Source organism: Myxocyprinus asiaticus, chromosome 45 (assembly GCF_019703515.2).
Source record: "Myxocyprinus asiaticus isolate MX2 ecotype Aquarium Trade chromosome 45, UBuf_Myxa_2, whole genome shotgun sequence".
Lineage (NCBI taxonomy): Eukaryota > Metazoa > Chordata > Actinopteri > Cypriniformes > Catostomidae > Myxocyprinus > Myxocyprinus asiaticus.
The window spans coordinates 28,083,923-28,111,740 of NC_059388.1; the positions used below are offsets into that span (position 1 = coordinate 28,083,923).

The 27,818-nt window shown below is 37.9% G+C and overlaps 3 protein-coding genes across 3 annotated transcripts in view; 1 reads left to right on the forward strand and 2 right to left on the reverse strand.

Moving 5' to 3' along the window:
• The first annotated feature begins 1,234 nt into the window (after positions 1 to 1,234).
• On the forward strand, positions 1,235 to 7,294 carry gnsa (glucosamine (N-acetyl)-6-sulfatase a). Its single transcript, XM_051688524.1, is given in 12 exon segments — positions 1,235 to 1,300; positions 3,046 to 3,144; positions 3,238 to 3,381; positions 3,468 to 3,550; positions 4,045 to 4,163; positions 4,254 to 4,357; positions 4,446 to 4,481; positions 4,483 to 4,513; positions 4,516 to 4,544; positions 4,670 to 4,776; positions 6,822 to 6,982; positions 7,159 to 7,294. Coding segments are annotated over 11 exon segments (843 nt in total). The 3' UTR covers positions 6,847 to 6,982; positions 7,159 to 7,294.
• On the reverse strand, positions 7,203 to 14,141 carry LOC127435236 (adipocyte plasma membrane-associated protein-like). The gene is made up of 9 exons (XM_051688523.1): positions 13,966 to 14,141; positions 11,936 to 12,025; positions 11,706 to 11,827; positions 11,527 to 11,625; positions 10,799 to 10,951; positions 10,052 to 10,164; positions 9,790 to 9,950; positions 9,488 to 9,686; positions 7,203 to 8,623 (listed from the first exon to the last, which is right to left on the reverse strand). Exons 1-9 carry the CDS (start codon positions 14,124 to 14,126, stop codon positions 8,399 to 8,401), a joined length of 1,323 nt encoding a protein of 440 aa, XP_051544483.1. The 5' UTR covers positions 14,127 to 14,141; the 3' UTR covers positions 7,203 to 8,398.
• A 989-nt stretch (positions 14,142 to 15,130) lies between these two features.
• The window catches only part of LOC127435135 (ras association domain-containing protein 3-like), a 55,964-nt gene continuing 43,276 nt past the window's right edge, over positions 15,131 to 27,818 (reverse strand). Inside the window, exons 3-6 of the mRNA XM_051688350.1 lie at positions 25,545 to 25,652; positions 22,723 to 22,978; positions 18,280 to 18,395; positions 15,131 to 18,174 (exon numbers count right to left, since the gene is read on the reverse strand). Coding sequence (XP_051544310.1) covers positions 18,025 to 18,174; positions 18,280 to 18,395; positions 22,723 to 22,978; positions 25,545 to 25,652 — 630 coding nt within the window. The 3' untranslated portion in view covers positions 15,131 to 18,024. The remainder of the gene's footprint in view (positions 18,175 to 18,279; positions 18,396 to 22,722; positions 22,979 to 25,544; positions 25,653 to 27,818) is intronic.

Below are 27,818 nucleotides of genomic sequence, written 5' to 3' on the forward strand. Positions count from 1 at the left end.
TAGCACATTTTTAAAATAGTGGAAAAAAATAAGAATAAAAAACGATTATAAATTAATTATATTTTACATTGTTATATACTTGTATGCATAGCATAGATAAATTAAAACAAGAGAGCCAATATATTAAAACGTGCAACTTTTGTAAAATGCTGGAATTTTTATTAATGTGGGAAAAGAAATGTCAAAAAAAGATAACATTAAAATATCTGTTATATGTTTGCAGCCTATGCATGGATCGATTAAAACAAAAAAAACAATATGGCAATATTTTTTATATACTAGTCAATAAACTAAAACATTTGAAATTGTGAAGAATTGTTTGGGAAATTAAAAATAAAAAGAGAGCACATATATAAGACATCAGACAGTAGTAAGATTATGAATGACATCATCCCTAAGAGCGCACACATCAGCTGACCGGGACTTCCTTTGCTACACAGCAGCACATGACTGGTAGCAGGAATGTTAAATTAATTCTACTACGGTGAGGGGGTTCGCTAATTAATATTAATGACTCAGTGTGACGTTCACACAGCAGATCAACCTGATTGGTTTAAAGGCAGACTTTGGTAGGTGGGCGTTAATCCGCTGGGGAATTAGGGGCCGTTCAGACCGTAAACAGTATTGTGCTTAAAAATAAATAAATAAAATGAATATAACCGAAGGCAGATGTCTCGAGACGCGTTTTGTAATGTTGAAGCTCCAATTAACTCGACACAGCGTTTAAAAAACGCTGCGCTCCTGCGCGAGACATGGCACAATGGTCAAAAACAACAGTTACTAATATATATATATATATATATATATATATATATATATATATATATATATATATATATATATATATATATATATATATATATAAAATGTATATGTTCGGTGTGAACGGCCCCTTAGCGAATCCTAGTTGGCTTATGAATATTAAGTAGGCGACGTGAGTAGACGCTCCAGACAACCAATCAATTTCAGCATGGCCTAATTAATATTCATACAATAAACCTTCGCAATAGTACAATTCGTAATTTCGCATAGTGGGAAAGTTAGTTGCTCCTCTATAGGAGCGCTTCCACCAAACAACATTTCATGCTTTTATCGCAAGGAAAGTTCCCCATCTATGCTATGGCTTTATTTGTTTTTTAATTCGCAATCAAAGATGGCCTCATTTCAGTTAATAATGTCGCATTTTATTCTCATCTGCGTCACTTTGCATTGTAACAATTTGGCCGCGGATACAATGTATCCCAAACCGAACATTGTTTTAATCCTAACCGATGATTTGGATGTGTTGATCGGCGGCATGGTACATAAATTGAGTGGGAGTTTTACTGCCTTTGTATACTATCTGGAATCACGTTTTCCTCCACTATGTTTTATTTGTGCATTGCTAAGTGGAGTCGCTGCTTTATCATGGGGTTAAAAGTGTTAAAATCATGCCATCTTACATTTAATTTTTACAGATACCTTTGGCCAAAACGAAGACGCTTATAGGTGATGCTGTAATAACATTTACTCATTAAAAGAAATAACAAATGTGTTCAGTAGCAATGTTGAGGGTTGTTGCATGTTTTTTTGTTTTGTTTTTTTAACCCTTGGGATGTAGTTTCAGCTTAATGTCCCCTAATATTGTTCAATATAAGAATATATTCATAAATAATTAGGGATATCAAAAGCAATGCACATTCATTGATCAATTTTAACATGTTTGGATGTTACCTTGATGATGCATCATAAGGCATGCATTTGAGCCATTGCATTCTTGCAAATGGCATTAACTTATATCATTCTTTCTCTTCCCCAGTTTGTTGCCAGTCCTCTTTGCTGCCCAAGCCGGGCAAGCATTCTGACAGGCAAGTATCCTCATAACCACCATGTTGTCAACAACACAGGGTAACTGTAGCAGTGTGGGGTGGCAGAAGACCCAAGAGCCCAACACCTTCCCCGCCTTTCTTCAGAAACACGGCACCTATAGACCTTTTTCGCTGGGAAATATCTAAATGAGGTAAAGACACTGACAATGATACTGTCATTTCTGGCATCAAAGTAAGCAAAGATATTCCAGTTGCTTTCATACATCAGCACGGCCTTGTAAGAACTATAGTCTTGCCAAGATGTGAATCAGCTGACAGTACGTTACTGTAAATCATCTCCGTCTCTGTCTTTGCTTCAGTATGGCAGCACAAAGGCTGGAGGAGTGGAGCATGTTCCTCCAGGCTGGGATCACTAGTTTACATTAGTAAGAAAATGATGGAATCAGATCATGCTTTTACTAATGGTTTAACTAGCTTTAGAGCTGTCATATATACAGCACTATTGTAGTAGTGTAACCGGTCCTGCTCGACCCGCTCCGAATGGGATTAGATCCAGCACGCTAACGAGGAGGCAAAAGGCTACAGCCTCTAGCATCAGGTTGCCAGGGGAGTGAGGTTTACACATACCCCACAGCTATCACGTACCAGCCGGCTCCTGTTACACTCACCCCCCTAAACCTCACTCCCATCTGGGTCACGGCACCATTGTTACCGGTCCTTCTTGACCCGCTCCGAGGGGGATTTGAACCAGCATCTCTTGCATGGGAGGCGGGGGCACTAACGAGGAAGCTAAAGGCTACAGCCTCTAGCGTCTGTTGCTAGTGTGGCTCTTGAGGCCAGTGGAGTGAGGTTTACACACTGCACAGCTATCATGTACCAGCCGGGTCCCGCTACAGTAGCAGTACTATTATGTTACAGTACTCTCTCTGTACAGCTCGGTCTTTTATATTTGACTACTGTTATAAATCAGTTTAGACTCTGTTGATCAAAAGGCCTGGGTTCTCAGGCTTGTGAGTCACAAGAATGAGACATTAATGATTAAGTGGAGACTTGGTTAACTGGAACATGTTGATAAGCCCCTTAACCTTTCCCATCCACATTGCAAAAAACAAATTTCAGCTGGACGGCAAGGAAAGCAGTTTGTAGCTTAAAATATAGAATTTTGCTGTCTGGCTAGAACTGGAATCGAACATCTTGCTTGTACTGTACAATAGTAACAGTTATATATTTTCCACAGGAAAGAAACTCAAAGTATTACAACTACACGCTGTCTGTGAACGGCAGGGCACAGCGACATGGGCAGAACTACAGTGAGGATTACCTTACAGACGTTCTGGTAAGACTTGATCTCAACTGTTCAAAAAATTACATTATACCTTAGGAAACTCATGTTAAGTGGCTTTAACACATCCCTTCCACTCTGTCCAAGGCCAATACTTCCATAGACTTCCTGGAAAACAAGTCAAACCGCAGGCCGTTTTTCATGATGGTGTCCACCCTGGCTCCTCACTCACCCTGGATGGCCGCCCCTCAGTATGAGAGCAGTTTCCCCAACTTTAACATACATGGCAAGGTACAGACATGCCTTTGTCACAAATGTTCTGATTTGCTGTTTGTTTGCGTATACAGTATACACACTCATTTGAAGCTCCATTTCAGGACAAGCACTGGCTCATCCGGCAAGCCAAGACCCCCATGACTAACTCTTCAGTGGAGTTCTTGAATAATGCCTACAGAAAAAGGTATTTATATTTTTAAAGGAATATAAAAAAAATCAAAAATCTGGGTTACAGTGAGGCACTTACCGTGGAAGTGAATGGGGCCAATCCGTAAAAGTTAAAATACACACTATTTCGAAAGTATAGCAACAAGATGTAAACAATACGTGTGTTATCATGATTTTAGCGTGATAAATTGCTTGCCATGATGACTCAATGTTGTTCACCCTAAAACGATGATTTAAACAACTTTACAGCTCAAATAATGCACACGTTTTAACAGAAGAATTAATGTAATGTAAGTGCTTTTATAAAATTATATGCTTTACATTTCTGCCTTTTAAACCTTCAAAAAATTGGCCCCATTCACTTCCATTGTAAGTGCCTCACTGTAACCACTTTTAATTTTTTTAAAGGAGGGTCGAGTTGTAATTATTTTATTTGTGCTAATCATCATGATGCCACAAACTCAAAGTTGGGAGAACATCCAGAGTTTCTAATGAATGTTGTTCCACTAGGTGGAGCACATTGCTCTCAGTAGATGACCTGGTGGAGAAAGTGGTGAGAAAGTTGCATGTCAGAGGAGAGCTTAGCAACACCTATGTCATTTTTACCTCAGACAATGGTTACCACACAGGTACATTTTGAGTTAAAATATGAACAAATGTGTGTTTTTTTTACTTTGAGTTGTCTCATTAATGGAGTTAACTTTGTTTTTTCTTCTCAGGTCAGTTTTCGCTCCCCATGGATAAGAGGCAACTCTACGAATTTGATATCAGAGTTCCTCTGCTGGTGCGAGGGCCAAATATCAAACCGAACCAGACAAGCTTGGTAATACAAACAATACAAAATTATTTACAGAAAAATTAATATATTATTCTTTTGTGTGCCATACGTAGTTCTATTTATCTATTTACAGTTGCTCATAGCAAATGTTGATTTGGGTCCAACGATTTCTGGACATAGCAGGATATAACGTCAATGAAACTCGGATGGGATGTCATTTCTTCCTATCATGGTATGCATCCCCAGGGGTCAAGGGGTAGTTTGCACTAAGTTTTTGCAAGATGATTGGTTGTGGAGTTGTTAAATGTCCAGTATTATTAAATTAAAATAATTCTAAATGAATTTGACATGTCTCAGATCGGTAAAGCAAACAGCAGCACATGGAGATCTGATGTTCTTGTGGAGTATGAGGGAGAAGGAAACAACATCTCAGATCCGGCCTGCCCCGGGGTCCAGGGGTTTCGGTGAGGGTCTGCATGCATGTTCAAAATAAATAATCATTCATGAATATTAAAAGAAAAACGATCATAACAACATGGCTGTTTTTTTTCTCTGCTGGAGTGTTTTCCTGACTGTGTGTGTGAGGACTCGTACAACAACACATACGCCTGTATTCGCACAGTATCACAGGCTGCCAACTTACAGTATTGTGAATTTGATGGCAATGAGGTTAAAAAAAAAAACTTTTTGGACAGTTGAAATTAATATTATTTCAATATTTTAATGGAGACTGGGGCTAGTTGTCACAAAGGCTATATCTCAGTTACAATAACATTTGGAGTCAAATTTCCAACTGCACAAATGTGTGTTTTCTGTAGCAGAGGTTTTGTATGTTGATTTCAACCAACTAGTACAAAACCATCTTAAATTATAATCATTTTTGCTAATTGTACTCTTCAAAGTACATTTTCACTTTTCACAACTTTTTTTGTTTTAGCGCTTGTTTATCCAAGCAATCATAATCACAGGCACACATTAGGGCAAAGGTCAACTATATTATGAAGGCAGATTTTTACCAAAATGTTTCAAAGTGTTCTTAGGACACAATGTATTTATGATATTCGGGGTGGGGCGTGTCAGGTTGTAAATGTCAGAAATTTGTTGCCCAAAACGATGTTTTTGTTGTTTCATGAATTATGTACCTCATTTGTTTTACTTTTTACGTTTTGTTGAAAAGCCTATAATAGACTGTTTAATGTGAGTGTGTGGCGGTGTAGTGGGCTAAAGCAAATAACTGGTAATCAGAATGCTGCTGGTTCAATCCCCACAGCCATCACCATTGTGTCCTTGAGCAAGGCACTTAACTCCAGGTTTCTCCAGGGGAATTGTCCCTGTAATAAGTGCACTGTGAGTCACTTTGGATAAAAGCATCTGCCAAATGCATAAATGTAAATGTAATGCAGGTGTAGATGTACAGAGAGGCATAGGTTTTGTTTTGGTGGTCTTGATGGCGGGGCCGCGGGGCCACGTTGCCCCATCAACCCCAATGTTCACATGAAACCTACATCACTGGTTAAGTGGCAAGTTCCATTGTGACTACTTGACCCATATAGTGTGGCAATATGATGCAAATTGTCCCAAAAGGTCAATGTGTGGACAGTGAACTACACTGATGAGCCAAAAGATTATGACCACCTGCCTAATATGCTGTTGGTCCTCCGCGTGCCACCAAAACAGTGCCGACCCGCCGAGGCATGGACTCTACAAGACCCCTCAAGGTGTCCTGTGATATCTGGCACCATGACATTAGCAGCAGATCCTTCAAGTCCTGTAGTTGCGAGGTGGAGCTGACGTAGATTGGACTTGGTTGGTCCAGCACATCCCACAGATGCTCAATCGGATTGAGATTTGGGGTATTTGGAGGTCAGGGCAACACCAAGAACACTTCATTATGTTTCTCAAACCATTCCCGAACAATATGTGCAGTGTAGCAGGGCCCATTATCCTACTGAAAGAGGCCACTGCCATCAGGGAATACCATTGCCATGAAGGGGTGTACCTGATCTGCAACTATGTTTAGGTTGGTGGCACATGTCAAACTGACGTCCACATGTATGGACGGACCCAGGGTTTCCCAGCAGAACATTGCCAAGGGCATCACACTCCCTCCACCGGCTTGTCGTCTTCCCACAGTGCGTCCTGGTGCCATCACTTTCCCAGGTATACGGCGCACACGTACACGGCCGTCCACGTGATGTAAAAGAAAACTCGACTCATCTGACCTTCTTCCATTGCTCCAAGGTCCAGTTCTGACACTCGCGTGCCCATTGTAGGCACTTTTGACGGTGGACAGGGGTCATCATTGGCACTCTGACTGCCGTGCAGCTACACAGCCCCATATGCAGCAGGGTGCGATGCACTGTGTGTTGTGACACATTCATCCAGTAACCATCTTAAAAATTTTCTGTGATATTTGTTTTTCTATATAAAATATCATGCAGCATATAAATCATAAATTTCACATAAGTTTGTGTCAGGAGGACTGCTTCACTGTCTCTGTGTCTTTCAGGTGTTTTTGGAGGTCTATAACCTGACAGCAGACCCCTTTCAGTTGGGTAACATTGCCAAAAGCATCAATCAGGAAGTCCTGGAGAAGATGAATCATCGTTTAATGAGGTTACAGTCCTGCTCTGGGCTGTCCTGCAGAACACCAGGCATCTACTACTCACAGTCAGTACTTCCTCAACAGCAAAACAACTACACAGCTAACAGTTTTCAAACAAATTAAATTATTAAAATATTATTTTATATAAAATGATAGAGTTTATATATAAATTAATAATTATATTTTGGTAGGAAATGTTTTAAATCTCAGAGCTGTGTTTTGCCTGTCTCTGTTCCATCAGGTTTAAATTTGATCCTCGGTTAATGTTCAGTAGCCTAAACCTTCACAGAAACAAACAACGACAGACGCTGAAGTAGACATGCTGGTTAAATGGCAGAATAGAAAAGGGAGGATGAGAATAAAAGACTGAATAACAAACCCTATTGTTGCCTTTATATCCTGATGTTCCCAGAAAGACCATCTGTCTCTCTTCTGATGAGGTCATCATGGTGCGCCCAGGTTACTGCACACTACAAACACTTTATGTCAGGATGGCCTTTTTCCACTCCAGTTCTCTGACATCATCACATGTGATCCAGACAAACTGCCAGCTGACACGTATCTGTGAGAGTATTAACAACATATTCCTGCTTACTTTGAATTACTGTTCATTTTGCTGCTTTGAAATTAATAATGACAGTTTGACAACATATATTGTTTCTTTTTGTTTTTATTCCTGTTAAGAACTTTGTTTCACTTCTGTTATGAATAGGGCACAGTTCTGAACATTTATAATGCACTTTATTGAATGTTGGATTGTGTTTATCTTGATATACAGTATAAATCAAGATTCAACAACACTTCACCCTACATATTCTGTCACAAAAACACTAACACAGTATATAACATTTTAAATGTTTGTTGACCTTAAATTGTTCTGATTCGCTGATTTGTATGTTTAAAAAACACGAATTAGTATGCCTACCATACTACCATGAATAATTCTTTCATTATGTGTGTTGGTAGCTTCAACTTTTTGTTTTTGTCATTTTTGATTGTTTGATAAAAGGATTCTGAAATTATTTTAGTTGAAAAAATGACTGCATATTGCTTACCATAAAGTCTAGTTGCAATTCATGTCCATTTCTTTTTATAAAAATGATTTATTAGTGTGACACGAGGAAAGTTAACCATGTAAACCCAATGACACTTCTGTTTCTTGCATTATATCAAGATAAGAAAACTATGTGTTAAATTAAAAAACAACACACAAAAAACAGGAACAACAGTGCTACAAAATGAGCAAGCGGTCCAGTACCGCCCCTTGATGGCCATAAAACAAAATGGGAAACCAAACCCAATTTAACTACTAGTACAGTTACAACATCGTGTTAGACAAACTATAATGGCTTCACGAAACCTGAATCAAATAATTCACAGTTACATGAATGTAGCACCACAGAGCACGTACTCTCCTCAGTAGACTGCAGTGCATGATTAAAATGCAAATCATCTCATATTCTAGGAAAGGTTACTGCGCATTACACTTCTCTGGGTCCACCACTCCACTCCTCTAACACAGGAAGGAATGGCAGATCAGTGCTGCCAAGATAATAGTGCTCCCCCTGCTGGAAGACATCACTGTTGGCCCAGGTCAGGCTGCCTGAAGGGTCATGAAGGCTGTCAATCACCTCTCCATTAGGCCCCAGCTCCAGAATCAGCCCATATTTGGGCAACAGAACACTGTACCAGCTTAGAGGAATGAGCTGAAATACAGAGTTAAGAACTGAAATTTGCACTTCGGAATACTATATCAGCAAAGCATTTTGGTCAAATGGCTCCATAGGCCTTTGTTAAAAGGTTTGTGTAAATGTTGAGTGTTAACAGTTAATATCTCAATTCATGTCAGCATTTTCTTGCAAATAACAGATTAAATACAACTCTTAAAGGAAAAGTTCACCTAAAAAAATAAAATCAGTGAATAACAACTTAAAGGAATAGTTCACCCAAAAATTGTAATTCTCTCATCATTTACTCACCCTCATGTCATACCATGATGACTTCCTTTCATCTGCTTAACACAAAGGAACAAACAAGTTTTTTATTATCAATCTGCACTTTCATTTTCACATTCTTCTTCTTTTGTATTTGGCGAATCTACTGGGCAGGGAGTTGAATTTATTGTAAAAAAGGATTTAAATATTTATCTGTTTCTCACCCAAGCCTGTCACAGTGCTTCTGAAGACATGGATTTCACCAATGGAGTCTTATGGATTACTTTTATTCTGCCTTTATCTGCTTTTTGGAGCTTTAAATACCACCTTAATGTTTTCCACACGCAGTCAGCAGGGGGCAGAATGTGCAACTCCAGCTGGACAGGTAACAAACCTTTGAATTATCTGAATTATTATATTTATACTTATTTTGATTATATATTGAACTCTATATTTGGGGGCCTTTTCCAGCAAATATTGATACGTGCAATTAACTGGCATATCATGTAATAATTTGATTTAAATTTTAATCGATTGACAGCCCTAATAATAATGTGAGTAAATAGACACATTTTAAATTTTTTGGTGAACTATTCCTTTAAAGCACAAATATGTATTTGCTTTTCACACACCCACCTTCACGATGAAGCGTTTGAGGGCAGGGTATGGACCAATCAGATCCAGGAATGGTGGGAAAAGTCGGCCACGGAATCTAACCGTGGTTATACCCACCAAAAATGTGCCACGGTCACTGACACGAATATTATCAGGGTAACCAATCATGTTGCTCAGGACAATCTCCTTTGTGCCCGCTTTAGGTCCTTTCAACCAGAACCTGAAAAATGGGGAGGAAAATGTACATTTTTAAATAAGTATCTCAACACTACATTTATTGTATATTGTAATCATTTTAAATATAGTACAGCACCAGAACTCACCTAATAATCCGTCCAATACTGGTCTCGGCTAGAAGCAGGAAGTCTTCATCAGGTGAGAAGGCAATGCCATTAGGCATGTAGAGAGAGTCCAACAATGTATGAACGCGACCGGTCTCAGGGTCATACGATAGAAGGCGACCGAGGTGGTTTGTCTCCAACACCTGCAAAGAGAACTGAGCATCAGCGCAGGTTTGGAGGAATTTGTTTCATTAAATTAAACACACAGTACAACATACAGTCATCCATTGCTCACATACAGTACCTCATATCGGACATGACGTCTCCCCCATTTACTACTGGAGTCTGTGAATAACACTGTCCCATTTTTGGAAATCTCCAGGCCATTCAGAAAGCCAAAGGGAATCCCGTCAGCTCCTTGAAAAAGACAGTGTACATAAACACATGAAATGTATTTATTACAGGGGCATAGCAAATAGTTAACATTAATTAATATAAATCAAAATAAAATAATTACTAATAAACTAATAAATATTAAATACAATTAATTTATGAAAATTGTACTTAAGATTGATTAATATTATTATTTTCATGATAATATAAATACATAAATGTATTTATTTATTAACATTATAAATATCAATCAATATTAAATATATTTTTATAATTTAATTTACTTTTTAATGAATTAACTATATTCTTCATATTAATATTTATTAATGTTCTTAATTCAAAATTAATAAATTACATACTATTAATAATAATTAACATTGACTAATTAATATTCATGAGCCAAGCGGATAATATGTCACCCCCACTTTTCAGATCATTCCTATGCCCGTGATTTATTATATTAATTTACCAAAACTTGAACTGTTAAATCAAACTATAGGGAGATAAAAAATAAACCTAAGTATGCTTTAAAGGTCTAATATAAAATGCACAAATGCATACAGCAAATGCCAAAGCATGGCCAAGAGATATATGACAAACAAATGTAGTTTAAAACATCTTCAAGACAGCACACTTTTGCAATCAAATGTTTACAGACCCTCTTTGCTGGAATGAAGCAATGTCTTTTCTCCAGTCCAAGGGTCTACCTTGAACAGACCCAGGTAAGAGTCAGCCACAATAATCTGCCCATCATGGTCCAATCGCAGGCCGTGTGGACGACCACACACCGGCTCATAGTCCATGCTTGTGCCTATATGAACAACAGAATGTCGACATGCAAATGTATGGATGATAACCCAAAGTGTGTACCCGGAAAACAATATAATCAACTAACTGACAGGCAAATGATTTTACTGACCGTGTTGAAGCCTTCTGCTTTGAACACACTAGATTGATTGTTAAAAGCCCTTGCTAAAATAATTCCTCAAATAAAGGGAGGTTAAAATAACAGGGATGTATCAAAAGATTGCAAACCGTGACATAAGGACCAAGAGCTTCGTAAAAAATACGAGTTATGCTCTGATGAAGACATCTGGTTTCAAGACTCTTTTGAAGATCAAAACCTTTGATACATCAACACTTTAGTCTTTGTGAATCACCTAAGCATGTCTAATGTGTGATGGCAGCAGCACACAGGGACTGTTTGGGTTTTTTCCACACGTGTCAAGCCAATGAACACCTCTAAGACAGCAGATACATATTCATCCAGCCACAAGAAGTGCACTACACAATACACAAGCTGAGTGGCCTGTTATGACTACATACTGTTAGGGCCTGTGCCATAATGTGTTTTCAGACATTTGTTTGCACTATGTTGGTGGTTACCACATTCAGGAATGTTCTGCCCCATCTGAGTGATGAAAGTGAGGGATTCCTTGTTGATTCTCCAGAGTTTCCCATCGATGGTGCCTGTGTAGATGTTTCCTTGAGAGACACAATCAAGAAATCAAGCCTGACTGTATTTCTCAAACATTCCAATATAAAAGCACACAGACTGGGCTCACCATTCTGGTCTGCAGTGAAGGACTCCGGACCTTTGAGCTGATCAGAGAACAGTTGTCGACCTCTCTGTAGCCGTGTGTTCACCGCCAAAGGGCCCTCCAGAGCTGGCGGGGGTCCCTCGAATCTGGATAACATATGTCAACATGAAGCAAGCAAGAGAAAATAGTGATCAACTGAAGTTGCATTCACTACAAAGTAAATTGATTTGCAATAAAAATCAAGTGTGACTCACATGTAAGGCTCAGGGTCAATGGGTGAAGGAATGAGATACACACCGACTACAACTGCCAGCAGTGCAGCCTTAATCGAACTGATCTCAGCCCTGAAGAAATAGTTATTTACCTTTAGCCACAATAACACAAGGACTTTTAAAACTAACTATTACATGTACTGATAAAAAGACACAAATTCGGCAATATCTACCGAATAAGTAGTTGGGTGGAATATCACAGAAATTCTCGTATAAATTTTCTAGGGCAAAATTATGGCCTTTTCTGTCATATTAAAGGTTTGGGGGTGTGGCAATATGATCATATTAATATATGATATAATAAGGATATAATGAAATACAAATATAAAAAGAATATAATTATAAATAATTAATATATTAAAACATTTTATAATAATATAATATATACTTATTATATACTTTGATTTATCTGAGTTCCTGTAGCTCAACTAGTAGAGCATGGCGCTAGCAACACCAAGATCATGGATTCGATTCCCAGGGAACACACAAACTGATACAATGTATACCTTGAATGCACTGTTAGTCACTTTGGATAAAAGTGCCTGCCAAATATGTCAATGTAAATTTTATACAGTGTTATAAATAGTGCCTAATGATTTTAATAATTTTATAATAATATTTTTCATATTCAAAAAACATATGATGTAAACATAATAATGTGTATAGCCTAATAAAAAAAAAATGGCAGTCCTAACATCTAAATGCTATTTTTGCTTAACCATGAGAGACACAGCGTAGCAGAAATTTTTGTTTGCATTAATTAATCAATAACTTATATATATATATATATATATATATAATATAAAACATAAATAAATAGAAAAAATACACATACCAGTAGCTCTGAACTGTATCACATCAACAGTTTTGGTAGGAAAAAATTGCAATTATTAAATGTCACTACTAGCTAAAGTCACACAATAGTAGAGACAATGACGATAGTTGCCTTAAAGCAAAATGTGCCTAAAAATCAAGATTTGATATCATCAATCTCTATGCTTGGGTCTCTGAGAGTTAAAACAATATTCTGGGTTTAATACAAGTTAATGTCAATCGACAGCATTTGTGGCATAATGTTGATTACCACAAAAAATTATTTTCACTCCTTTTCTTTAAAAAAAAAAAAAATAAAAAAGCAAAAATCGAGGTTACAGTGAGGCGCTTACAATGGAAGTGAATGGGGCCAATTTTTGGAGGGATTAAAGGCAGAAATATGAGCTTATAATTTTCTAAAACCACACATTAATTCTTCTGTTAAAACTCGTACTGTTTGAGCAGTAAAGTTATTTAAATGGACATTTTTACAGCCATTTTAGGGTTTTCGGGTTTGTTGACATAATGTGATGGCAACGAAGTTGTAAAATTCGCTATAACTTTACACAGAAAAGGATATTAAGTGATTTTATCACACTAAAATCATGTTAACATGCATAATGTTTATGTCCTATGGCTAAACTTTTTGAAACAGTGAGTATTTTAATGTTCAAATATTGGCACCCATTCACTTCCATTGTAAGTGCCTCATTGTCAGCTCATTTTTGCGTTTTTTTAAAGAAAAGGAGGGATGAGTCAAAATTATTTTTGTGGTAATGAATATTATGACACAAACGCTGTCGATTGAACTTAACTTGTATTGAACCCGGAATATTCCTTTAAGTCAGTACAGACATTTTTCGCACACTTTTCTCCATTACAGATTAAACTTCTCATATACAGGAAACGTATCCGAAATTCATTAAATACATCCTGTATTGGTACAAAAGATTTAGGAATGCACGTAGATGATATGGGCTAGGCTTTTAATAAACACGATTCTGTTAGCAAATAACGCACACCATCCACACTGCTCTACCGAAAATACCTCACAGTGTTTAAAATTAAAGAGATATACTCAGCTTGTAATACTTGTAATATACTGGAATACTTGAATATGTCCGTCAACGCGACTTGACGTGAACTGCAATACAAAGCGTTTGGATTGGCATTACTTCGACATAAATGCGTAAACTTACATGCTTGTGTCCTGAAGTGTTTTTGATAGTTGTAAAAGTTCAGCGTGTGTTTGCGGACGCCATGAATGAAGACGCGCTGGACTCTGCGCTGAGTGTTGCGGTGATTTAGCGATGAGCTCATCGATGAGGACATTTAAAACGGGTTCATTCAGAGGGCACATGATTCACATGTGTGGCTGGCTTGAGCAAGTTTTGGCTTCAGTTAAATCGTTTGCAGTCAAGTGATGTTGAAATAATGGTGGTATGTATGCCAGTAATTGAGCTGGTATCTGAAAGATTGTAGGTTCGATCCCAATCAAGGGGTTATCTATGAATAATTGACCATAATTGTGCCCTTTAGCACAATGGGGTGAGTGTCCCTGTAATAGGTTTACAACAAGGTGTTCTGAATAATAACACAAGCTAAATGAGTGATATACACCGATCAGCCACAACATTAAAACCACCTGCCTAATATTGTGTAGGTCCCCCTCATGCCGCTAAAACAGCACCAACCCGCATCTCAGAATAGCATTCTGAGATGATATTCTTCTCACCACAATTGTACAGAGTGGTTATCTGAGTTACCGTAGACTTTGTCAGTTCGAACCAGCCATTCTCTGTTGACCTCTCTCATCAACAAGGCGTTTCCATCCACAAAACCGCCGCTCACTGGATGTTTTCTGTTTTTGGCACCAATCTGAGTAAATTCTAGAGACTGTTGTGTGTGAAAATCCCAGGAGATCAGCAGTTACAGAAATACTCAAACCAGCCCATCTGGCACCAACAATCATCCATGCGATTATCTAATCAGCTAATCGTGTGGCAGCAGTACAGTGCATAAAATTAGGCAGATACGGGTCAGGAGCTTCAGTTAATGTTCACATCAACCATCAGAATGGAGAAAAAATGTGATCTCAGTGATTTGGACCGTGGAATGATTGTTGGAGATAACCACTCTGTACAATTGTGGTGAGAAGAATATCATCTCAGAATGCTATTCTGAGATGCGGGTTGGTGCTGTTTTGGCAGCACAAGGGGATCTACACATTAGGCAGGTGGTTTTAATGTTGTGGCTGATCGGTGTATATATAATTAGAAAAAACAGCTTTTGGGTTTATTCCAAGTGGAATCAACTCTTTTAAGCTAAATGCACAATGTTCTCGCACACAAAGAGCAGCTGTGGTGAATTTAGAAACATTTAATCTTTATTTAAAGAAACAAGGTCTTTAACAACAAAGGCCACGATCGGTAACAATACAAATTAAGTTACCCACAGAAAACCTCCATCACTGTCAAAAATGCATGACATCTGGATGTATTTGGATTCTACCAATCTACAATCAGTGAGGCACTGTATCTTCTGAACCGATCTCATAGACAATGTTCATCCCCATATGCCACCTCTGCTTACAGTTCCAATACCAAAATACTTTTAGAATGGGACTGCTGTAAGTGGCTGGTTGGTAGAGAGAGATATGTATATGCCCCCCTTTTCATCTCTGCAGATAAAACATACCGTCACAAAACCAGTTCATGTCATATGGACATAACCTGCAACTGTGGAACAAAATGAGATAATTCATGTTTTGGCATATATAGAGTATGGGTTTTGTGAGCAATCGCTAAATATGCTGTTAAACAGAAATCTCAACAGCACTGGCCCAGTGATGTCCTAAAACAGCCATGAATTAATATAACATGAATTAACACATGCATGTATATTCAATATGCTCACATCCACACACCTTTACAACGCATGAATATAAGCATTACAGTTTCAAAACATTCATTCACAGTCTTACTCTACAAACAGAAGCTTGTTGAACTTTATGAACTATAAAATCAAGTACATAAACAGCTTGAATTAAAAACAAAAAACAAACAAAACAAAAAAAAACACATAACCGAGTTTCCACTTGACGCAATGTAGTTTTAAAACAGTGGAAGACCATAGGCATCTGATGACTAATAAAATAAAAATAAAACAAATCCCTGAATTAAAACATAAAGTGCCCTTAAAGCATTCATACGATTACCGTTTTCCCCCTGACAACCCTTTATTTTGATTGCATATTTTGAGACTATTGTGATGTATTCACATAAAAATTACACTAGTTATTCTGATTTATATTCACCAGTGTTTACAATTAAAGTTGCCATGGTAACACCATTTGACAATATAGATATACTGTAAATTAACCTCACTTTAATAAGGTGTACAAATTGATTGCACCAGGCAATTTGTTTCAAACTTAAACTAAACTTTAGATTTCAACTAAATATTTGGTTAAAGGCTATAGAACCAATCATAATAATAACAAAATAAAAATAAAAACTGTGTCTTTAAGATAATTGACTGACAGGCGAGCCATAAGACTGCAGAGATTGGTAATTACAGCAGTTGACCACAAGGTGCCACTAGCTCGCTATGCATGTGGCACAGTGGCCATTGCAAAGACACAAAATTATGGTGCAGTACCCATCAGAAAACTGTCATGCAGCACTGGCTTAAAGAAATTAAAATATAAATGTGTCTTTATATTAAATAAGATACACAAGTATCATTTAAAACTGTTCCATTGTTGACCCTGTGTGCTGTGACAAAGTAGCCTTGACTATTGGCTGCATTCTGTACATAATAACAGTAAAGTTTCAGCCACATTGTGAGAGTGATCACAATAACATAGTACGGTGCCACTCAATGCCATGCAGAAATACCCCTAAAATAAAGCTCTTTTGGCAGAACAGAGAAATTTGAATACTCCTAATACAGTAACTCTGTGGTAAATCATCACAATATGTGTATATGCATGAATCACAGATGGAAACAAAAGATTATACCACAATGTAAATACGTTTTTACCATCTAATAGCATTGCACAGCTCAAATCTACTTTAATCCGGTTTTACCATCAAATGAAGCAGTTTTGAAAACGCTTTGACATTCCATCATTTGTAATCTTCCTCTTTAATGCATTTTTCAAGGTTGATAAGCAGTGGCACCCCGGTTTAAAAGCATGACGGAAAAACGCATGCTTTGTTCACTGTGATTGTGTTTTCAAACCCATGGCCGTTTAACATCACAACCTTATGAACACAAACCAACACAAAAAAGACCCTAAACAACATCAGTCACATCTTCAGAAGAGCAGAGGTCAGGAAGCAAACTCCATTTGCTCCAAGACCAGTGTGGGACAGCTCCCTTCGCATGGTTTCCAACATCCTCTACACACATTTGCTAACTTCCCGATATCTGTTCTGTTCCAATTCCACCACATAACCCAAGAAAGGTTGTTTTTAAGTTTCATTTTGTGCCATTCCTTCAGCAACTAATCACTATAACATGTTAAATGCCTCTCTTCTTGCCTTTGTCTTCACTTTCTCGCTCTACAACGTGACAATTTACTGTTCTCTAATCACAACCATACACTTCCTGTCAATACGAAATCTTTTCTCTCTTTTGTTTGGTCACACGTGGCATGTGATTTGCAGTTTAAGTCATCTTCCTAACATGCTACATTTGTCAATCTTGTCAACAGCACATCAAACACCAACACTATCTTTGGTAGGGCACACTGAGTCATATATATATATATATATATATATATATATATATATATATATATATATATATATAAAACAAAACAATCCCCATCAGTTTCTGGTCAATACACATATCTGAAATAAAATAAGACTCTCTCATAATAAAAAAACAAACAAAAAAAAATCTTCACCCACATAAATTAAAAACAACAAACAAAAATATATACAAACCACAGCATCTAACAATGAAATAAAAACCAGATATGATCTGGTTTTCACATTTGCATCGTTCACAAGATCAAGAGGTAAAAGTTCAGAAAAAAATAAAATACAAATAACCGCAGCGGTTGAAACTGTGAAGAGCAAGAGAGAGTAGGAGGGCAAATATGGCACTCGTGATGCATTCAGAGAGGTGAAAGAGTCCAGTGTTCTCCTCTTTTGGAGTTTTTGCAAGCGGGTATCTGCTTGGCACCTAACAGTGTTCATAACACACAGTGACCACTAGGGGCTAATTCTCTTGTCTAGACATTAGCATTAGCCCGGGCCGCCCACAGCTCTCATGGCCTCCTCTAGTTTCTCTTTGTAACTGCTGTAGCGTCTGGTTATCACACAGATCTGGTCCTGTTCCTCTTTATCCAGGATGCGGAGAAAGTTGTGCAGCTCAGGAATAGAGAAGGCGTCCCACTGAAGAGGGAGAGAAAGTTGAGATCACTTCCGTGATGTCTGTAATAATGTATGTTTTATTAATTTAGGATTCACGTTAAGAGAGAAATGAAGGCGAAAGCTCACCATGACTTCACCGGTTTGCTTTTCCTTCAGGACAAAGCTGAGTGTATCTTTGCTGGGTCCCGCCACTAAACGCAGGAAGAGAGGGTGTTCATCCTCTGACAGCTTACAGGTGTATACTGCAGGGATACATACAGACATAAAGACAATGTTATTAAAACACATAAGCTCAAATTTATTAACCCTCTTTTGCACGCATGCATTCCTGAAATCTTTGTTTAAAATTTTTTTAGATTTACATTTCTTGCATAAAGTGGACCTTATTACTAAAATATTAAACAAAATAAGAAAAATTATAATTTAAAGGAATGGCTCAATCAACATCATTTGTGGCATAATGTTGTTTACCAAAAAATGAATTTTGGCTCGTCTCTCCTTTCCTTACAAAAAAATGAGACACTTACAATAGAAGTAAATGGGGCCAATCCGTAAACATTAAAGTACTCACCAAAAGTATAGCCAATAGATGCAAATACAACGATTTAAACTTTACAGCTCAAACAATACATGAGTTTTAACGGAAGACTTAAATGTAAGCTTCACATTTCTGCCTTTAAACCCTCCAGAAATTGGCCCCACTCACTTCCACTGTAAGTGATTTTTGCTTCTTTTTTTTTTTTTTTTTAAAGAAAAGAAGGGACGAGTCTAACTTATTTTTGTGGTAATAACATTATGCCACAGATGCTATCACTTGAGGTTAACTTGTATTAAGCCCGGAATATTTCTTTAATATAATAATTTTAAGCATGTTGCTTGGAGGCAACATTGTGCAACAATGGAAAGAAATGAATCAAAGACAGGTTTTTATTTAAGTTAAAATTTGTACATTTTGTTGGTAATGATACATTTTGTGTATGTCAGAATACTAACAATGTAAAAAAAAAACAGCAATGAACAATGCTATTAAACAATTTTAATCGCACTAAATATTAGTAAATGCTCATTTAAAGATTTAATTTAAGTGTTAAGTAAATACTAAAAAGGGGAGTTTAATAATGAAAAAAAAAAAAAAAACACAATTAAAAACATAAACGCAATATTCCCTACAGTGGCTGCATATGTGACATCACTGCACAATATCCATTTCTCTGTCAAAAAAATTGAACAACCAATGAAAATCGCTTTTCTAATGGGAGTAAATGACATGCAGCCACCACACAGCGCACCATGCAAGAAAAAGATATTAAAATGAAGACCAGGACGTATTTGGACCATGAAACAGCATCAACAGAAACATGTTGCTTATTCCATTTTTAGCAACGGTTTTATTGCCACTTTAAATGCATCATGTACAGTTGAAGTCAGAAGTTTACATACACCTTAGCCAATACATTTAAACTCAGTTTTTCACAATTCCTGACATTTAATCATAGAAAATATTCCCTGTCTTAGGTCAGTTAGGATCACTACTTTATTTTAACAATGTGAAATGTCAGAATAATAGTAGAGAGAATGATTTATTTCAGCTTTTATTTCTTTCATCACATTCCCAGAGGTCAGAAGTTTACATACACTTTGTTAGTATTTGGTAGCATTGCCTTTAAATTGTTTAACTTGGGTCAAACATTTTAGGTTGCCTTCCACAAGCTTCTCACAATAAGTTGCTGGTATTTTGGCCCATTCCTCCAGACAGAACTGGTGTAACTGAGTCAGGTTTGTAGGCCTCCTTGCTCGCACATGCTTTTTCAGTTCTGCCCACAAATGTTCTATTGGATTGAGGTCAGGGCTTTGTGATGGCCAATCCATCACCTTGACTTTGTTGTCCTTATGCCATTTTGCCACAACTTTGGAGGTATTCGACCGAGCTTTAACTTCCTGGCTGATGTCTTGAGATGCTGCTTCAATATAGCCACATAATTTTCCTTCCTCATGATGCCATCTATTTTGTGAAGTGCACCAGTCCCTCCTGCAGCAAAGCACCCCCACAACATGATGTTGCTACCCCCATGTTTCACGGTTGGGATGGTATTCTTCGGCTTGCGAGCCTCACCCTTTTTCCTCCAAAAAAAAATGATGGTCATTATGGACTAACGGTTCCATTTTTGTTTCATCAGACCAGAGGACATTTCTCTCAAAATTAAGATCTTTGTCCCCATGTACACTTGCAAACTATAGTCTGGCTTTTTTATGGTGGTTTTGGAGCAGTGGCTTCTTCCTTGCCGAGCAGCCATTCAGGTTATGTCGATATATGTTGATACTCGTTTTACTGTGGATATAGATACTTATCTACTTGTTTCCTCCAGCATCTTCATAAAGTCCTTTGCTGTTTTTCAAGGATTAAATTGCACTTTTCGCAAACTACGTTCATCTCTAGGAGACAGAATGCATCTCCTTCCTGAGTGGTATAATGGCATGGTGTTTATACTTGCATACTATTGTTTGTACAGATGAACGTGGTACCTTCAGGCATTTGGAAATTGCTCCCAAGGATGAACCAAATGTGTGGAGGCCACAATTTGTTTTCTAAGGTCTTGGCTGATTTCTTTTGATTTTATCATGATGTCAAGCAAAGAGGCATCGAGTTTGAAGGTAGGTCTACAAATTCAGTACACCACCTATCAGAAGATAACTGGCTAATTGTCTGAAGGCTATACATCATTTTCTGGAATTTTCCAAGCTGCTTAAATGCACAGTTAACTTGTAAATTTCTGACCCAATGGAATTGTGATATAGTCAGTTAAAAGTGAAACAATCTGTCTGTAAACAATTGTTGGAAAAATTACTTGTGTCATGCACAAACCTAAACGACTTGCCAAAACTATAGTTTGCCAATATTAAATCTGTGGAGTGGTTAAAAAATTTGTTTTAATGACTTTAATCTAAGTGTATGTAAACTTCTGACTTCAGCTGTACTTACAAAGTGAAGAAAATTGGTTTGTTACCCAAAAGGCAGCATGGTGCAATAAAGGGTTAATGTAGCGACTCACATGGAAAGAACCAAATGTAGTTGAAGAGCACAACATAGGGTGTGGCTTAGGGATGGGTAACGATAGTCGACTAGACGAACAACAATACACTAAAAAGTTTCTCTTTTTTTAAGCTTCTTTTTTTTAGTGGCAGTGCTTTAAAGAAGAATTTAGAGCCGAAAAGTCTCGGAAGTTGCTTATCTAATTTGCTACTAAATGAGGCTGTTTGGGGGTGTTAAAAAGCTCCACCTACAGCATGGAAGACCTGCATTTCTTACGCATGCTTTTCCAATGTATTCTGAAATTAACAATCTCTTGCCAAAATAATACAGCACCAAGTTCTTACAATAAATCTGTCTTTGAAATAAATTAAGCAGCTATCACTAAACACTGCCTGGACCAATTATAGGGTCTCATAAAAACTTTAATATGTGTATCTTTATTTTTAAGGCTGTGTATGTATCAATCTCAGAGATATAGGGGTTTTAATGTGGCCCATTCGAAAATAGTTACATTTTACCCATTTTCGTTAGCTGAAAAACATATGTGGGTCAAATGGTATGAAGCTAGTTTTTCTTGTCCTTGTGCAACACTGTATTATGGTACAATTTTACAGAAATAAGAATCTAATCCACCTTTGAGAATAATGAGAATTAAAAAAAAAAAAAAAAGAGGATACTGTACTTAATTCTAGAAAATCATTTAAATAATGTCACAATGCTAAATCTTAATGGTCATAAAATAGGCTTGATTTTCTTCAGATAAAATGTGGGGTGCAATGTGACCCGTTTATGTGAGATTTCCCCCTATAAGTGGGCAGAAATCATGTTGCATGATGGAAAAGCCAAATAATTCCAGCATAGAAGAGCTATGTGGGGTTCCTTCTGTCAAATAAACCAAAGCACATTCCACCCCAGCTCACAGATTACAAAAGCAGGTACTTAAAATCACTGAGCCATATGTCTGTCTGGCAACCTGCTGTGCTGGTGACATCAAGCAGGGGCTCAGGGAGTGGCTGATCTGGGGTCTGTTGCAGGGGAAAAATGGAGTAGATGCTCAAGAGTTGAAAGTATCTTTAAAGTACTGGCACTGAAAATATTACAGGTAAAAATAATCTAGTCCCTAATCAACTAGTCAACCATTATTCTCCATCCCTAGTTGAGAATACCCCTGTATGGCAATGGCATGTGGGGAGAGAGGCCACTGAGTATCTGCCAATGAGCATTCAACAGGTTGGCACAGACAACAGCTGGTGTGTATGTGTGTTTACTACACTGGCATGGTGTATTCTTGGCACATGAGAACACATTTGCTTAGAGTAATAGGCCTGTCCTGGATGTGTGGGTGCCAGAAATCAGGCTGTCCAGAAATACACACACAACACACACACATTCCCGGGTTTGACCTATTACAGGAATGAATGTGCTCCTGCCAAAACACACACTGTATACACTCTGGAGTCTGAATCATTACCACACTAATCGCTGTCTACTGTACACAAACATTAATACACTTTGAACATTCACGTTCAATGTCTCACCTTGGTCTTCTCGGATGAAGAGTTTGAACAAGGCGAACTTGGCGGGGTTGTCGGCCACAGTGAATTTGTTGAGCAGGGCTTGGATGACCTGTCGCACCGTGTTGTTGCTGCTGATGTGCAGGGTGTTTATGGAGCCACGCGGAAGGAAAAATGCCTCCTGACCTTTGACCCCACATGCCCCGCCCGCTTTCACTGTGATGGGCCTCCGCAGGTCCAACTGCACCTTGATGAAGCCGGTGTACAACCCGTTAGAATTCTGGAGGACACAGAGACAAATACGAAGACATTAGTGGGGTTTTTTTTGTGTTTTTTTCCCCTTTTTCTCCCAATTTGGAATGGCCAATTCCCAGTGTGCTTTTAAGTCCTCGTGGTTGCATAGTGATCGCCTCAGTCCCAGTTGCCTCCGCGTCTGAGACCGCCAACCCGCGCATCTTATCACGTGGCTTGTTGCCACGGAGACATAGCGCGTGTGGAGGCTTCACGCCATCCACTGTGGCAACCATGCTCAACTCACCACGCTCCCCACCGAGAACGCCCCACATTATAGTGACCACGAGGCGTTAACCACATGTGACTCTAACCTCCCTTGCAACCGGGCCAATTTGGTTGCTTAGAAGACCTGGCTGGAGTCACTCAGCACGCCCTGGGATTTGACCTAGTGAACGCCTGCATATTTTACCACTGAGCTACCCAGGCCCCCGAAAGACATTAAGTTTGATGTTTGATGTTGATGTTTGATATTTTCCTACCATCGGAGTCATTCAAGCTTGAAGTACATGTAACTTAGTGTTTTTGTGACAGAGTTAGTGGAGGAGACAGGAAATGACAGGAGAGAAGAGTGGGAATGGGATCAGGAAAGGACCATTTGTAATGCTGCAAAAGTGTTCATCTGATGCACATGTACAAAGACAACAATTAGAAATAGTTAAGATGGAATGCAAGAACGCATCTTGTGAGAACAGGACAGATTGACGAACTCAATCGTATAATGAACTGCAATCGACTGCATGCTTGTTTAAGGATATGGGCCTCCCCTTTATTTTTGGACACGAATTCCCATGAAACATTGGACATTTTCTGTTGTTATTTTTTAAAATAAACACCTCTCGAAGGCCTGACGCCACACCCACTGTGTCTGTCTCTTTCTCACCCCGCCACACCCTTTATTTTGGCACAGTTTTGCTCTTTTCCTCCTGAGTGTGGTTTAGCATGTCAGGGCTGTCTACTGTTTGAGAGGTTTGACTTCCTCCATAGCGCTTAAAACTAGAAAATTCTCACTAGAATTCAAATGGGTCACATCAGTTTTGTGGTCTGCGCAGTGATATCCAGGGAAGCCTGCATGCCCGGTGCGTGCATTCCAGAGATACAGAACAGAGCAGATCATTGGTATGAGTGGACCTGTGATGGCTTGCGCCAAACTTGCGGGAAAACCAGGCTTCAATTGCACTGCAAAAATATTGCATTGCAGATGAGAAGCATGTTTAGCCTGTATAAAGCGGCAAACTCGGGATTGTCCTTAAATTTGCCTTGGCGGCCCGAAATTTCACTTGGGAGGCCGTTTTTTTTTTTTTGTCAATGGAGAGACAAACCATGGCATTGTTCTTTCCCTGCTGTCCACGACGTTATCCACACAGAGCTAGCAAGCGTTACGTTAAGAATATAATGAACCATGTGAAATTCACTACTGCTGAATGCACATCAGAATGGGGAATATAGGAAAACCTACAAGCAAATGCATATAGGGGAAACTCTGCATCTTGCTGGTGCTGTGGTGTCTGATTGTGTCCAGATCGAGCTCAGATTTGAGGTTCTTCTATCTGTTCATTAGCCCAAATGGCAGTCATGATGACTGCAGGCTAAAGGAGAGAAACAGGGGGTGTAATAATAGCTCAAAAACCTCCTCTGACACACAAAACCACTGCAACACATGACTTACACATAATGATCCAAGACAGGGTGGACACTTAATGAGTTAAAGCTTAGATGCACATATAAAGTGTTGCAAACAGACATGGTGGTATAAATAAGATGTATTTAACTTGTATTTTTGGTAGAGGTCTGAAAAGTTTGACATTATCACAACTTCAATCAGACCAATGAATATCTGGATATATTTTTGTATCCAGATACAAGTCCAGACAATGTATCTCTCTTAATACCGTGTAACTATTTCCTGTTACAGATTTGTTTATATTAAAGAATGAGTACTATTGAAGACAGAGTTATAAGATAAGCATCTGGGCTCTGGTCAAAGGTACAGTAGTAAAATCTGATGTTTTAACCTCATAGACCTTATGACTGTCACATGATCTATTCAGAATCAATGACAACAAGGGGTATGATAAAAAGATCACAATATGGATGCTGATAAAACTTTTAGTAGTCAATGATAAATAAAGATGTCCGAGACGACGAAGAGGAAAACTCTTTAAAAAACGCATGTACCAAGTTCTTAGATATGTAATATTTTTATTTCATACATTTTTGAAAAAACATTTATATAATTTTCAACCAAAATTGTAACCATAAAGTAAAAATAAAATATTTTTCTTACACTGTAAATACATGCATTGTGCACATATATTAATCATCACATCATTATTAATCATTATACGTTTTTAAACAAAGTTTTAATTTTTTTTATTTTTTTTATGAATATCATATGTTTTTAAATCACTTATACCATAAACACTCGTGAGCAGCTCATGACCAATAAAAGAACACTGTAGATGGACTTATGAATTTATATGTGAAAATATTATTATATTATGTTTATGATCCATAAGCCATGGCTGATGGAATTATTCTGTGTTCATTCTCACCAGAGTCATTTTAAAGTGGTCCCGTGAAGCGGCGTTGTACTGCTCCACCTTCTGTCTGATCTCCTCGTGTGTGAGATGAGTGCGCAGTTCTCTCTCTTTCTCCACATCCTAAAACACACACACACAGACAGTGAATATAAGGCATTTAGCAAACAGAAAAATCAGCACAGGTCAACCTCACAGCTCATTTAGACAGCTCTGATCAGCAGTTTTCACAGAAGTAGAGGTATAACTCCAGGACTGCTGAATAATGAAGCCATTCAAAAGTAAAGGTTTCTTTGTCATGGGCCGTTCCTGATGCGGGGGCCCAAAAAAGCCCACATAGGCTACATCCTCCTAGCCAGCATGTACAATAATGACAAATGAAGATAACTGCTACACCTCTGCAATGAAGCAAACAGGATAATCTGCACGAAGACCCCTAGCAGAAGACATCAGCAGGAAACATTTTTTTCATTTTCAATCTCTTTATCTGTATTATAATCAATTATGTTAAAATTTTTGTCAGCAAATTAAAGAGGCAACATTCTACACTTCTGTCATGTATGTGTGTCCCTGAAGTCCATTTATAATGTTACTCAAAGTGTGCTGCATCAAAAACAGTCATACTTTAGTTTCACATAACCTTTTCTACATTCTCTCTGACGCTTACAATTAAACAGACTGTTTTCATACTTTGCTTTTAAGACATCTATATGTAAATGACCTCTGTTGTGACTGACTAATAACAAACAGCAAAATTCCATGAAAAGTGTCACAGCTTCTCTCTCTCTGTTCTTCTTTAAACCCCAGTGCACTCTGGTCATAGATGGTCATATCACAGAGAAGTCTGATTTGCTTTCACGAGAGCTCCACGCTCAGAACAAAGACATAGTGAAGCCATATAAGGGAACAGTGCTGGGCTGAAGCACCAACATGTTGACGGACAAAGGCCTTCTTAGCTAACAGAATCCAGAGGCTGAACACTGTAATAGTCTTTGGAGGGTCATAATTCCCCTTCTGTAAAGGCCAAGACTGCCTCAGGGTTGCAGGGATGTTTGCAATAACAATGCACACAAAGCAAAACCAATTGTTAATGAACTTTACAGTGCATGACTCACTGTTTTTCACACACAAAAACATCTACTTATATGCTAAACACCATTTGAATTCCTTAGTCTATAATAAAGCAGTAAAGCTCTTGAGTATAAACATGGATACGTCATCATCGTGCATACAGTACTACAGCTCCTATTAGTATTACGCAGGTGCAAAATTACATATTTTTTAAATAGACTAAACAGCGTTAAGGAGGCACTTTATAATCAGGCTGATTAAAGGTCATGGGCACCAGATATCGATCAGATACATTTCTTAGCGATATATGTGGATGCTATGTGCAGCCTTGCACAGGACAACTAACAACAAATAACTGTAAATCCCAATAAAAATAACAACTGTAATAAATGTTTAGTTATATAATGAATTCATATATCAATTTAGATTAAAGATTGACATATACAAGCACTAAAAGCAAAAGATGTTCTCTGCGAGCGCTTTTCATGTGGAGTTCAAAAACGGCGAATCGTGTAAATGCGGCTTCACGATTGCTGTAGCAAAATGTATATCCACTATTACTTTTTTTTTTAATTATGAGGGTTTAAGAGATTTACTGGCATGCCAAAGCACAGCATGCTAAAACTAAGAATGGGCATTCTTAAGTAATTTTGTACTCAAAATTAGTAATCGATTACTCGTAAATTAAAATCTAAGTTAAAAATAACAAGTATGACAAGTACGTGAAATTTATATTTTGTTTTATTCACAAACATAATCAGCAACGGTTTCAATAATCCAACTTCAACAAACTATGCTTTTCATTTGGGAATTAATAAAAAGAAAAAAAGATTTAAAAAGTTAAAACTAATTAATTGATTAGTTACTGTAGCTCAGCTGGTATAGCAGGGCATGAATTTCCAAAATGTAGGATTGCAGGGAAAGAGTCATTTATATCCATGAAAAAAAAAACATGATTGTACGAATCAGTAACACTCATCATGAAAGCACTACCTAACTGGTTGGAGAAACTATAACCCTCCCCTTACCCAACCCTAACTAACCAGGAGGTGCTGTCCTCAAAACTATGAATGCTTACCTTGAATGCACTCTAAGTAACTTTGCATAAAAGCTTCTGCCAAATGCATAAATGTAATCGACGTCAATTTTTGACTAGTTGATCGCCAGTCAACCATTCTGACCCATTCCATGCCTGTGTGCTTTCTTGCTCTTAGCCCT

What these genes read in the sequence shown, in the direction of transcription:
- LOC127435236 (XM_051688523.1), bottom strand. Translation starts at nt 14,126, where the DNA reads ATGTGCCCTCTGAATGAACCCGTTTTAAATGTCCTCATCGATGAGCTC. An exon ending in ACACTTCAGGACACAAGCAT is followed by an intron (nt 12,026 to 13,965) that starts GTAAGTTTACGC and finishes CTATTTCTTCAG; the next exon opens with GGCTGAGATCAGTTCGATTA. An exon ending in TCAAACGCTTCATCGTGAAG is followed by an intron (nt 8,624 to 9,487) that starts GTGGGTGTGTGA and finishes TCTGTATTTCAG; the next exon opens with CTCATTCCTCTAAGCTGGTA.